This window comes from Malaya genurostris, chromosome 2, assembly GCF_030247185.1.
Source record: "Malaya genurostris strain Urasoe2022 chromosome 2, Malgen_1.1, whole genome shotgun sequence".
NCBI classification, from domain to species: Eukaryota; Metazoa; Arthropoda; class Insecta; order Diptera; family Culicidae; genus Malaya; species Malaya genurostris.
In genome coordinates, this window is record NC_080571.1 from 218,147,068 (window position 1) to 218,160,899 (window position 13,832).

Sequence of the window (13,832 nt, forward strand, 5' to 3'; positions counted from 1 at the left end):
GTATTTTAAGACCTTTGCGAGGAAGCTTAGGAGAGGACATAATTGGTCGTTTCCTGTTTGTTCCTAGCTGAACAGAAGAAGGTCCTTCGTCGGGGTCATTTAAAACATCAGCGTCAGTCGACAAAAAAGCGAATGGGTTGTCAGAGATATGTGGAGTAGCTCGTTTGAGGATTTCCGCGTAAGATCGTTTGGAGTGCTCCTTCACGGTTCGCTTGAGCTTTTCCTCGCGTTGCTTATATTTAGAGCACTCAAAAAGAGCATGCGGATTCTCACCACAGTAAATACACTTTTCGATTGACTTCCTGCAGGAGTCATCTCTGTGTCCCTCACCACATTTACCACATCGTGGTTTGTTACAACATACTTGAGCCGTATGTCCCATCTGTTTGCAGTTTGAGCAGTGCATTACTTTCGGTACATACAACCGAACAGGTAGACGAACCCCTCCCACTACAACGTAATTCGGAAGTGCAGAACCGGCGAAGGTCACACGAAAAGAGTTTGATGGATGATACTTTCCATCTTGTGTCGATTTAGAGTGCAATTGCTTGCACTCCAATATCTTCACTGGTTGAAGGTCGGGATTTTTGAAGCGGCCAATCCCATCCTTCATCAGATCTTCGACAGTTAAACTTTCTTCGTGGACCACACCGTCGATCTCCACCATCCGAGAAGGTACGTAGACGCGATATTCCCTCGGGAAAATCTCATTGGTAGCAATGTCGTTTGCTTGTTTTAGATCAGTCACGACAACGCGCAGTTTGTTCGGAGATACTTTGTCCATGTGTTTTACTGCCGAGTAGTGTTTAGTCAGATCTCGAGAAATATTGAGGACTCTGAGGGATTTAGCTATGGGCCGGAAGTAAACCACCCACGGGCCATCCGATCCGTCATCCTGATAGACCTTCTGACGGATTGGTGGTTTTCCCAGAGGGGGAGCGGGGATATCCATTTCAGATGTATCACTATCAGGATATTCATCCAAACGTTCCTCATCTCTAGGTTTATCATCATCTTCCCCGAGGTTCCCCTCATCGGAAGACATATTTTCTGTGCAGGAGAAACAAAGTCTCCCACACTATCAAGGAAAATAGAAAAAATAGATAGGATAGTGAGAAGTAGGAAAAAAGTTGAAATATAAAATGAAAAAAACTACTTCACCGGTATGGTTTGTTGAGCTGATGGGTGAGTTGGTCCTTTGCTTGGATTATTTCTCTCGCGTGACCTTGATGATCCAGTCACTCACTGCTGGTGCCGATGCTATTGAAGCGACAGGTAGAAATGGTCGCAAGCAAGTGTGTATACCACTGTCTGCTGCCGGTGTTTATCACTCGATCAACCACTGGATCTAAGAGAACAAAAAAATGTTTCCTCCAGCCCTTGCTAGGGAAACACCTTCGCACTCGAGGTTTTGTAATCGATACCGTCCCGATACGGAGCGAAAAAACAACAAGTGTATCGCGGACGACTGCTCGGATACGAATGATGATCTTATCTTATTGATTATTTGTCTTTGATAGCATGCTATTGAATTTGATTCCGATCCTATTTCCGGTTCCGGAGATACCGCATAATACCCAAGCAACCAGAAGTTCCACAAATACTTAAAACATCAACTTTATTGCTGTTTAAAAGTACACACGGAACTTTTAAGAACTTGAAAGTACAGAACTAGTTCCGCGTGATCTTTCTAGCTGCTTAGGAAAACACGTGGCAATTTTTGACAGTTCGGATTACAGAACAAGTTTCGTGTGAACTTTCTAGCTGCTTAACAGTACGCGTGGTACTTTTGGCAACTTGAGAGTACAGAACAAGTTCCTTGTGAACTTTTTCACTGCACAGAAGCTGAACAATGTATTCTAGAAACAGCTTAGAAGTTCGTTCGGTTGCGTCGCGCGAACTTTCGAGTGTGGATAATTACTTAAAATGGACTGCTTAAAATGCTATTGATGAACTTTGAAAGCTACTTAAGCCAAATCAGTCCCTTTTATCCGAACTTTTGGTTAGTTGGGTATGCACCAAAAATGGAAAAATATACACTCACTTTTTTCAGAGATAGCTGAACCGATAATCACAAATTTAGATGAAAATAAAAGGTCTTATGGTCCCATAGCCAGCTATTGAATTTTATTTGTATCCGACTTCTGGTTCCGGAGTTACATGGTAATATGTGAAAATTAGAGAAAAAATGTGCACTCAACTTTCTCGGAAACGACTTAACCGATTTTCACAAACTGAGATGCAGGTTTTATAGCTTCCTAAAAACTTCTAGAACATTTTATCCGGATCTGACTTCCGGTTCAGGAACTAAAGAGTGATAAGTGGAAAATTACCAATTTCATGAGTATTTTTTCACGAACGATGTTCAAAAACTGGTCCAAATTCCATAAAACTGTCTGATAAATTCTTCTAGTTTGTAGAATTGGTTAGTTTGTGGGCATACAAACTTAATTCGGCAGTAATACTCCCCCCTCCCCCCTTTTCCTGTCCCTGTTCCGGAAGCACCGAAACTAGTGAAGAAAAACTCCAAAAATAGAATTCCCTTCGATTTCTCAGCGATACTTGAAACGATTTTTACAAATGTTGATTTCAATTACAGCTGATATTGTCTTTAAAGCTACTGTGAAATTTCATCCGCACACGAATAGAAGTCTTATGAATACTTATGAGAAATCAATATATGCTGTTTCCAGAGATTGTCTTCAACCACTCGAATGCTTCAAACTCTTTGAAACAGCATCCAGCATGCCATTTGACTCAATATATTTTCAAAGCTGAAATCGCAGTTGATCCCTTAGCAGCTGAAGACAGCTATAAAATTTAATGAAATAAAATCATCTATGTAGTTTACCATTATTATTGACCAGTTTACCAGTTACAGGATCGTTAGTCATTTACTGTGCATTCCGAACAATACATAGTTGCAATGTTTGTTCTAATAGTATATAATAAATATTTAATTAGATAGTCAACTAGTATAACCTACAAAAAGAAATATACATACTCAAACTGATTCGATTACTCCGGCTTCAGTCTGAAAATCGGATTTTACGGCGATTTTATAGCCTTTCTATTAAAGAAATGCAAAACTAAATCTCCAAGAAATAACATGATTCTAAACCCACAAGGTATAAGCCCTACGTGTTGCGTATTTTTCGGAGAAAAAAAAACTTACAATAGTACATTCTGATGCATTTATATGGGGTTCAAACTGAACAATACAAAAATAATATAATTTCATTTGCTTGAATCTAATATAACAGTGATTTGAAATATGTATTCTAGATTTAACGAATGCCAATTACAACTATCCGCTGTTTCAGATTAGTCCTTCAAGAGTATATTTACACCACTTTAAAAGTTAATAATAATACAATTATTTACAAACAGCAAAATGAAGTGAGAAATGACATTACATTAAATCTTATTTCTTGACCACACCACAAGGGAAAAATCACATTAGTTATATAAATAAAATCGTTTCGAATCCAACTGCTCAACCGATTTTACCGTGGCCACATTCATGATATTAGTTAACGGCATCCGATGATTCGGTCAAATTCACTGTACCTTAGATACTCCCCAGCCCCAATATGCAGTCAGCGGACCAGTAAGTACAGTGAAAGATGACGGAATCCGCCGGAAAAGCTCGCCTCATCTGACCGCAGACAGTGGCAATAGCTGAGCGCGGTAGTAATAAGCACAGAACCCGACCAGAATGGAAAATGCAGTAGTCATGAACACCGATCGTCGTGTCACCTGGAGATGGGGTAGAATACGATGGATGAACGAGTAATGGCCTGGCTTGGCCACACCATAGGCCTTTCGCCGTTCACGCTCGCGTTCTTCTTTCAGACGTTGTCGCTTTCTGTTAGAATATAAAAAATATATATAATTAGTTGTAGTTCGTTAAAATAAAACAAAAAACAAATTTACTCGTTAGCGATCATGTTTTCGACATCTTTTTCGATTTGCTTGGGTGGATATTTTCGATATAGCTCTTCTGCATTTTTCAAGAGATATTCAAAGGGTAGATCCTCTGGTAACTGTTGTACAAATCGTATGAAAAAAAAATTCTGCTTAATTACGTGTAATAACTCACTTGCGAAAGTAGACAATGCAATGATGCCATGTCACAATCCTCCCGAAATATCTCATTCTGCCTGTACAACACAATAGCTGAAGTTACATATATAGGCAGAAGAAAATCCGATGCAAGAAAGTAATCATACAAACGCACAACAGACCGGTAAGAGTTTAGACTGTGTCCGAACCAGGTTAAATACCAGGGTAGTGCAAAGAGAGTTCCAACCGTTGATCTATGAATGATAATACTTGATAATGTATGATCTATAACCGGAATGGACAATAATCTAACCGCTCCATGTAGTCATAAAGTGCAGCGCTCTCTCTCCTAATCAAAGGGTAGATGAACATAAGCCTCTTTTGGGTAGGTTCCATTGTTTCTTGCATGCACTCCACCAAATGATTGGTCGAAAGAATTTCCATCACATGAAATGCTACTTCTTCTCCCACTACTAACAGAAATGTAATGGCTACATCGTGATAGCCCTGAAATGGGAAATTATGTCAAAAGTTAACACATGAATTCATATCCGATAATACTTTTGATAATACCTGATAGTATTTGAGATGCGGATATTTGATGATTACTCGTAGAATAAGAACTGTCAGTTGATCTTGCAAAGCAACGCGTTGTTCGTAAGGAATACCCGGCGGAAACCGTTTCAAAGAACGATTTACATCCAGCACTACCTGGTTATACTCTGGGTGGTTATTGAGCTCCTCGAGGGACGGCGCTGGATCGACTAGGTTAGGATCGACTCCGACCAGTAGTGGCCAAATTTTCCGTCGAAGATCGTCTAGTGTAGCGATGAAATATATATATATTTTTAAACCATTTCATTGGAAAACAAAGACAGCTCCTTGAACATTGTAGAGCTTATTTACTACATTTTTCAAAACGTTTTCTAGCTGTTCTGTGACAGGAGTCATCACAAGCTCAATTTTCAAATATGCTTCAAGCAAAACAAAAATTTAATTATCCAGCTAGGTTAATAGCATTTGTAGCGTGCATGCAAACTTGAGAAGCTTGATGTTCCCGTGTCTCATTTGAGGACAGTTCGTTCAATATTGCATCGATGAAAGAAAATAACAGAAAACTGCACAAAGCGATTGTGCAATATTGACGATTCGCTTCGATAACTCGGAGCTGGTAGAAACCCAATTAAACGAACATGGAATGCTACGATGAGCGTGCTTTTGCAGTTTCAACCTTTGCTACTATTCACTATTGATGATTTGTACGAAATATACCAAAACACTTTCTCTTTTTTTGTATGTATTTTCGCCAAGGTTGGCTGGAACATTCCTAAAGCCATTCTATTAATTAATCATACTTACCATTTATGAGACCGTACTCGGATTTGGCAAATTGTTTCCATTCATTCTGCGTGGTAGCAGCATCATCTAATGCATTTTCTATTTTTATTCGTTTCAATTTTTCCTCATGATTTTCAGGAACTAAAAGATACATTGGTTTGAATCCTTAAAGTCTAGGTTTGGCAACCATGAATCAATACCTACATTTTTCAAAGCTTAGTTCTGTAGGTTCATCAGATCTCCGATGATTATTTGGCTGGACAAAAGCAATATTCTTTCCGAGAGGTAACGACTCAACGCTGGATCCATTTTCTTCAATACCATTAACGAACGGGATGTTTTCATCGTAAATCTCATCAAAACTTCGATCCGCTTGGAATGAAGCTATTGATTTTTCTCGTTCTTCCGCGATAGCCGAGCTATTGTGGGAAATGTTTATATCTTCTACTTTTTCCATTGCAGGACATTACAGTCAGCTCGATACACACGTAATTATTTTAAAAAATCGTGAGAACTGACGATGTAATTGACTATCGATTTTTATTTTATCCAGTTGTTACTGACGTAGAATCTGTTTTGACTTTTTTGACAAATTACGTTTTCATAACAAAGCAGAGATGCCAGAAAAAATTTTTATTATTTTCAGACAGGGTTGCAAAAAGACAAATAAATATTTTCAGAGATGCCATTTATACAGATTTTTACAAACGCATACAGAGTTAATACAGAATACAGATTATATACAGTTTTCTTGAATTTAATACAGATTTTACCTCTTACGTTACCGAACAGCTATAGTCCTGGGGTGTCCTTTGCTGTATCAAGAATAAGTCTCCACCGATGGGGACGACACTTGAAAACTTCATTTCAGATCCAAAAGGATTAATCGTTTTTTCCGGTTATGCATATTCTTGTAGCCACTTGTTCATCTTTACTGATCATAGTAACGGATGGTTGTGGATCGATTGTCTTTTGTTGGGTTTTTGGTGGTTCGAAATATCACCTTGGTGATTGATACGTTATTGATAACAATATTTGCTTGTGTCAATGAAGCTGCAGAATTGTCACTAGAATCATGATTGAGCTGAAGAGAAAGATTGATCCTAATTGGTTTATTCTATAGGATACGTATTCCAATCAGTTCCTTGTCGGAAGTAGAGAGTAATATCACATAATGGGCTTTAAGGCGGTGCTATTGTTTGGTGATTTTAATTACACAGCTCATCAGTAGAATTTGCACCAGATTATCAATGAACTGGGAAATCAATGCAATATAGTCTCTATTCGTGGGTTGTATCATTTCAATACTTTGCTCTACCTCTGGTAAAGAAGTGGTACTCAGTGAACAATACTTCCAAGACTACCTGATGTTCAATATGATACAGTTTCACTAATACGAAACGAATATCAATTTATCTTCGAGTAGTTGTGTTTAAAAATAGTTTGATTTTTCATCGAACCGTCACTATCGCATTTCATAATCCTACTCTAAATTCTCAAACAGTCCCGCATTCATGTTCCTAGTTCTTAACAAACCAAATAATCAAATTGAAATTTTAATTAAATAATGCATCACAAAACGATTTTTTTTCATCCAGCACTTTAATTTCTCAATTGGTTGCATTAGGTACACAATTCGTTAAATGTCATGAAAATATGAGGGAAATTTAGAAGAGATCGCATGTGCTTAGAATTTATTATCAACGGTTGGATGCGCTTTTGAACGGTTAGATGTATAAATGAGGATAAATGCAATTTGATTAGTTTAGTTTATTATTTGAGTTTTATTAATCTTATCCGGATCTGTCGTCTCCTCGGTCTCCACATAACTCTGTCCATGGCTGCTCGTCTCCAGCTACTCAAAACACGGATGCTTATGAGATCACCCTCCACTTGATCGATCCACCTTGCTCGCTGCGCTCCCCTTCTTCTGGTACCAGTCCGATTTGATTCAAGAACCATTTTCACTGGGCTGTCGACCGACATCTTTATGACATACCCAGCTCATCGTAGACGTCAGATTTTAGCTGTCCGCACGATGAGTGGTTCTCCTAGCAGCTGTTGCAATTCGTGATTCAAATGCCGTCTCCACGTTCCGCCTTTCATCTGCACTACAGATTTGACTAAAAGCAGACCCTGTCAGCTTGGAGCGAAATCAATCTTCAGTATAGGAAGCCGATTAAGTCATAGTAATAAACGGCAGAGAAAATTTTTCTCCTTCGTCTTGTGCTAAATTTATTACTCTTTTTTTCATAGCTCGCCTGCAATTTCTTTCGAAGGTGGAAGTTGACAGGTGGCTTATTGGCCGTTATAAAAAAAACGCGTGAAATAAACCTTTATGTCTGAATTATCATTTAGTATTTTTAAAAAGGTTTTAACCTAAAACTTTCTGGTCCTATGTGCGGGGTTGGGAATCGTATCGTATTTAGCGGCCCTTACACAAGAATCATCAATGTCATTTTTAATAATTATTAATGTAATTACATTCCAAATTTGCATGGAGAACTCGTCATTACTGCACTTTACACGATTATTATAATGAGATTACTTTTTAATAATGACACTTTTAATGATCGTGTAAAGTGAATTCTGAGCAGATTTCTCACATGTATTCTAACAGAATCGTTTCGATTTTCTGCAAGTGTGTTTCCCGCTTTTGGCCTGTCAATGCCATCCATCAGCTCGGTCCAGCTTTGAGCCATTCTTTGTTCCGATATTTACTTGCGTCGATCTCGGCGCTACAATTTCGTGAGAAGATTACAAACACAACCAAAACCGCCCTAATTCACCATCAGCGTTAATTTCTACATCGTGATTAACACCAGCAGTGTGGCTAGAATTATTAACCAGCTATGCTGTTGATTTTTTACTTTAGTAATAAATATAACATAGTCGAATTTCCATGTAGCGAATCGTATTCGCCTATGCTAATCGGAATGATTGATCGTGGTTTGATATTTTCTGGGAGGAATCAGATATTTTTATCGGAATCCTCCATTTTAAACTGCCTAAATCAAAGAATACAACTGTTTCATTCAACTTTCACTAAGAAAGTGATTCGCAAACAATGTTCCAGATTTATCTGGCATATGCAAGATTTTTCTCATTTCGACAGACGCTCTAACACACCAGATCTTTTGCCAGATTTCACAGCTTTCTCAGTTCTATCCGAACAAATAGTTCAAAATCGTTCATAAATAAACAAAACGAAAATAAGTATCTGTTAAGGAATTGCGCCACGATGTAATTACAAAGTGCCAAATTCCCTCAAGTGGAGTTATGCTTTTCGTCTGTGAAAGACTTCAAGTTACCATGCCCGAGTCGATGACGAGATGTAAGGGAAAAAATTTACTAGACTTTTTCTTCCGAAAGGAGCAAATTTTATTCACTCACTTTTATTGGTTGATTTTGGGTAGCTTTCGACCCAAAATTAGGTAGCGGCTGGTAAGAGTGTACAAGATTCGATGCGGACTCGTCCGCCCACCCTCTCAGAAGGCCGTTCAATTTTGTTGGTTTTTGAGCGCTTGTTGAACGACATATTGCACGAAATATTCGTTCAATTTGCTGGAACGGTTTGTTGTTGTTTTTTTGTCTTGCAAAAATAGTGTGAAAATTAAGTGTTACCTTTACATAGAAAGAAAATTTGTTGTAATTCTACGTGAAGTAGAAGTATTGTGCAGGTATGTATTGTTAGTTTAAACAAATAAGTGGAAAAAACTTCAGAAATTCTGCAGTAAAACTAGTCCAACGGGGCTCCAACTCCTCATGTTAAAATAGCTCAACAATGGACCTCTGTCTGCCGGGTTTGTTGAACGAAAAAAATGGCATTCGGTTCAACAGTCTGTTTCAAACGAAGGTCCCGTGTTGGCCTCCCGTTGAACGATTGATTGGACTTTCATTGGACCAATGATCCAACGTATTGGACCAATGAAGGACCACTGTTGAACGTTTTTTTCTAAGTGGGCACTAGTACGCGGCGGGAAGATTTCCCCCCCGACGGCTGGCTATGTCTGCCAGCCATTTTTGCCGGAGTTCTGCCAGAATTCCGCAAAAGTCTGGCAACAATGCAGAAACTGTTTCCGGCAGAGAATTTCGCCTAGCGGCTATTATCGGTTCTGTTTCTGTCGGATTATTGCCATACAAGATTGGCAGAACCGTTTTGAATCGGTTCTACATTTTTAGCGTCTTGGTTTTATTTTTTCAATAAAAAGTACATATGAAAGACAATCAGTTATTGCTCTTCATATATACCAATTATATAAAATGTTATTGCCAATAACATTGCTTTCTCACTACCAAACTCAAGATTCGTTTTTTGTATGGACATGCGGGATTTACGAATATCAAATGAAGTCGAATGAAAAGAAGATAAAAGAAGGAAGAGAGAAACAAACAAGACACGTGCGGCGAGGTAATGACGTAATTTCGCCTGGACAATGTTGACACCTGCTAGAATGCAGCCAGCCTTCTGACGGTTGCTAGAATTCCTCACAAGCGGGTGAGGGTTCCATGCTTGCTAAAAATATGTTGCCAATGATATGTTCGGGAAGTGTGAGGGCTGGATATCTTGTTAATATGATGTCTTTCCTTTAAGTTTCAATATAAAAAAATTACCCCTTTTGCCTTTCTCATATAGAAAGGCTATGCAACCACAGTGAAAATTGACTTTTAAACCGAGGCTCGGAGTCATATCTTTTGTCTTTCGAATGTCTGTGTGTATTTGTGTATATATGTAACAAAAATTTACACTCACTATTCTCGAAGATGGCTGAACCAATTTTCATGAACTTAGATTCAAATGAAAGGTCTTATGAACTCATAGCTAGCTATTGAATTTTACCCTTCTCCGACGTGCGGTTCCGGAGACACAGTATGAAATGCACCAAAAAATGAAAAATATACAATCACTTTTTTCAGATATGGTTGAACCGATTTTCACAAACCCAAATTCAAATAAATGATTTTATGACCCCATAGCTTGCAGTTGAATTTGATTGGTTCCGGAGTTACAGGGTAATCAAAAACGGCTGAAACTAAGGTTCAAATGAAATGTCCTATGATTTCCAAAAAAAAATAATACTTTTATCCGCATCCAACTTCCGGTTTGGAAACTAAAGTGTGAAATTACCAATTTTATGAGTACTTTTTCACGAACGACTTTCAAAGTTAGGTACAAATCCCATAAAACTGTCTGTTAAACACATCTGGTTGATAGAACTTGTTAGTTTGTGGTCATATAAACTTAATTTGACACTACCGGTCCCCCTTTCTCCTGTTCTGAAAGCACCGAAAGTAGCGAAGAAAAATTCCAACAAAATAGAACTCACTTCGATTTTTCAGTGATGCTTACACCGATTTTCTCAAATCTTGGTTTAAATTAAAGCTCACGTTGTCTCAAAAGCTAATGTGCTTTTTTAGCTGGATCCGACTTCCGGTTCCGCAGTCACAGGACGATGAGAGTCAAAGCCGCCATATAGAATGACAATTTGTACAACATCGGTACGTGCAACGTGGAAGAAGAAACACAAACGATGCGTGCTTTGCTGCTACTGGTGTAAGATATTGGTAAAAGATGGTGCTGCGGTTGAAAAAAATTTTAGCTATTGTATAATAAGTGCGACCGAAATGTCTTTGCCAACGATCTGAATGTCGGGTTGGTCTGATCGTCTAAGTGCGAATAAACCTTAAGTCGAAACGCAATCGCAGCACAGACTAACAGACAGGACACTCAAATTAGATTCTTCAATCATTTTAACGGTCATTTCGAATATTCCTTTATTTGGGACAGTACTCACATGTGTCATGATGGCGCCACGTTACCCTATCAAAAACATCCTGTCTGTCATCTAGACTGTGTTTTTTTTCCTTTATCAACAGAGTTGCCATTCATACAGAATTACCTGTAGTGTATTGATTTGTATACGTCTATGCGAATTTCATGCAGGATACAGATTTAATACATATTGCCAAAACTATTTACAGAATTGTGCCTACTTCTCAACCTCCAACGCAATACAAAATCGAACCTGTTTTGTTACAATATTTACTTGCTTCTGGTCTGCCACCACTTAATTTCGGGTGAAAACTACCAACACAATAAAAAATAATCTAGATGAACAACGTTGAGTCAAATAAATGGTTACCTTCCAAAATCGCGAAAAAAATAAATATACTATCAACGTAATCCAATAATTTATTGTGACGATTCATTTTCAAATATTTTGATGAAATCAGGCATCCCTGCAAGCAGCTGATCGGTGTTGACAAACGAGGGGAAACCAACTAGTAAAAAAACTTTTACATAACACAAGGGGTGTACAGATAGTAAATAGTTCGCGCAGTACAATATAGGTGGAACTAGTGCATCACGAAAAATTATTTTTATAAGAATTTACTCATACTGTCATGTCTGTTAGTCTGTGATCGCAGTTCACCCGCACGGTTCACATGGCCAAACTTACTGGAATAAAATTCGCCATATTCCTCACAATATCGAAATGACGGAATGAGCAATGAATTTTTACTCGACTGCATGATTTTTCAGTGTTCAGTCGGTTACGTGCTAGAATTTTTGCTTGAGTTGGCTGCTCGATCAACCCGATTGACAGTGACATTATAAATGTTATTGAATATTAGCTCATTTTATGAATGTGTTAGTGTGAAAGTTAAGCAACTTACGCCTAACGCCATTTCACTACACTCCAGCTAGAGGAATTAATGAAGCTGACTAAGGTAGGCCGTTTTGTTTATTTCCAGCGAATTTCAACAGGAATTCTAAGAAGAACGGGTTATTTACTAGTTCTGTATATACGAAAAACTTGAAGATTTAAATTTATATATTCAGTTATATAATGTTTTTATTTGAAAATAAACTGAAAATCAGCACGAAAATGTGCAAAATCGGAAAAGAACACGAAGAAAACGAATTGACAATTCAGTTCGCCGCTTCCCACTCAATTCTGACAGATTTCCGAATCAACTGGTTGTAGAGGAAATTCCTTCGGAATCGGTTGTTGCACTGGAGTTTGAATTTATTTGGAATTCATTATGATTTCCGCATGGAATTCCGAATAATAATTTCTCGCCGATTCAGAATTGATTCGGATCTGATAATGTGGGTGATATTCTTTATTTTCTCTATACGAAACTTGTTCTAAAAACTGAATAAAACGCTCATTTTTTCAGTGTCCGAAATTCCCAAGAAAATTATATGTTGCAGTTTTAGCTCAAGTTACTCAAACTACATCAAAACAAACGAAACGACGGTCGGTACTGATGACAGCTTGCGTAACTAAAATTTTCAACACAATCCAGTCCTCGAATTTAACATATTTTTATTGAATTTCGGTAAATATATCAGTAATATTATTAGGTAATAATCAAAAGTAATTTCAGTAAGTTAACTTCTCAGACAAAAGGAATATGATGCGATCTGCGGTGATTCCGACAGTTTTCAACGGATGGAAAACTATTATTCCTCGCGGGACCTTTACAGGTGTAAATGTCACCCAGATTCGCGAAAAAAATACCTTACCTGTAGTGGAAAAGGATAAACCGGAAAAGTTGTCTTACTCACCTTTCGGAACCAAACAATCGAACTGGGCTGAATGGGGTGTTGCTCGATTGGATGATTTACTAAATTGGGGCCGCAAAGGTTCGATCTGGCCACTCACTTTTGGATTAGCCTGCTGTGCCGTTGAGATGATGCATATTGCCGCTCCCCGTTATGATATGAATCGCTTTGGAGTCACCTTCCGTGCTTCTCCTCGACAGGCTGATTGTATTATTGTGGCAGGAACACTGACCAACAAAATGGCACCTGCTTTAAGAAAAGTTTATGATCAAATGCCCGAACCGCGATGGGTCATATCAATGGGAAGCTGTGCCAATGGAGGTGGATATTATCACTACTCGTACTCCGTTGTAAGAGGTTGCGATCGCATAATTCCGGTGGATATTTACGTTCCCGGATGTCCCCCAACGGCAGAAGCACTGCTGTATGGAGTTTTGCAGTTGCAGAAAAAAATTAAAAGAATGAAAGCGCTTCAAATGTGGTACAGAAAGTAGACTGTTTTGTCGACAATTTGTATTTTATTGTTGTGCATAATGATTGATAAGTCGAAAGTATAATATTGATAACTGATTAAAACCTTATTTTATTCTTTTAATCATTTGAAATTTCTTGCAGGTTTTTTTTTAAATATACACAAATATGAAATCATGCACAAATATGGATACACAAATATGAAAAATCAAAATGCGTAATTTCTAGTTCATTCATTTAAGTCACTATTCATTAGAAGTTCGTTACATTTTGCGGTCAACATTTTTAAGTACCTTCCCATTTTTTGGCAAGGTTTGCTTTGATGTGCGCTTCACAAATCTACGCTCAACTCAAAATTTTATTCCGTTACCTCCATTATACTTGA

At 38.0% G+C, this 13,832-nt stretch overlaps 2 protein-coding genes across 3 annotated transcripts; one reads left to right on the top strand and one right to left on the bottom strand.

Moving 5' to 3' along the window:
- Positions 1–3,180: 3,180 nt before the first annotated feature.
- Positions 3,181–5,992, bottom strand: LOC131427581 (TBC1 domain family member 20). Its single transcript, XM_058590917.1, has 7 exons — positions 5,608–5,992; positions 5,425–5,544; positions 4,639–4,883; positions 4,379–4,572; positions 4,103–4,319; positions 3,937–4,046; positions 3,181–3,868 (listed from the first exon to the last, which is right to left on the bottom strand). Exons 1-7 carry the CDS (start codon positions 5,858–5,860, stop codon positions 3,655–3,657), a joined length of 1,353 nt encoding a protein of 450 aa, XP_058446900.1. The 5' UTR covers positions 5,861–5,992; the 3' UTR covers positions 3,181–3,654.
- A 6,656-nt stretch (positions 5,993–12,648) lies between these two features.
- On the top strand, positions 12,649–13,552 carry LOC131427582 (NADH-quinone oxidoreductase subunit B 2-like). Of its 2 annotated transcripts, none has more exons than XM_058590918.1 (2): positions 12,649–12,750; positions 12,815–13,552. In XM_058590918.1, exon 2 carries the CDS (start codon positions 12,826–12,828, stop codon positions 13,468–13,470), a length of 645 nt encoding a protein of 214 aa, XP_058446901.1. In that variant the 5' UTR covers positions 12,649–12,750; positions 12,815–12,825; the 3' UTR covers positions 13,471–13,552. The 2 variants fall into 2 exon arrangements, with proteins under 2 accessions (XP_058446901.1, XP_058446902.1); XM_058590919.1 differs by having other exon boundaries at positions 12,678–12,750; positions 12,799–13,552.
- Positions 13,553–13,832: the final 280 nt, after the last annotated feature.

Excerpts from the sequence above, each read along its gene's own strand:
- LOC131427581 (XM_058590917.1), bottom strand. The coding sequence starts at position 5,860 with ATGGAAAAAGTAGAAGATATAAACATTTCCCACAATAGCTCGGCTATC. Across the intron at positions 4,884-5,424 it reads CGAGTACGGTCTCATAAATG|ACGATCTTCGACGGAAAATT; the intron begins GTAAGTATGATT and ends TCGCTACACTAG. Across the intron at positions 4,573-4,638 it reads CGCATCTCAAATACTATCAG|GGCTATCACGATGTAGCCAT; the intron begins GTATTATCAAAA and ends TTCCCATTTCAG.
- LOC131427582 (XM_058590918.1), top strand. The coding sequence starts at position 12,826 with ATGATGCGATCTGCGGTGATTCCGACAGTTTTCAACGGATGGAAAACT.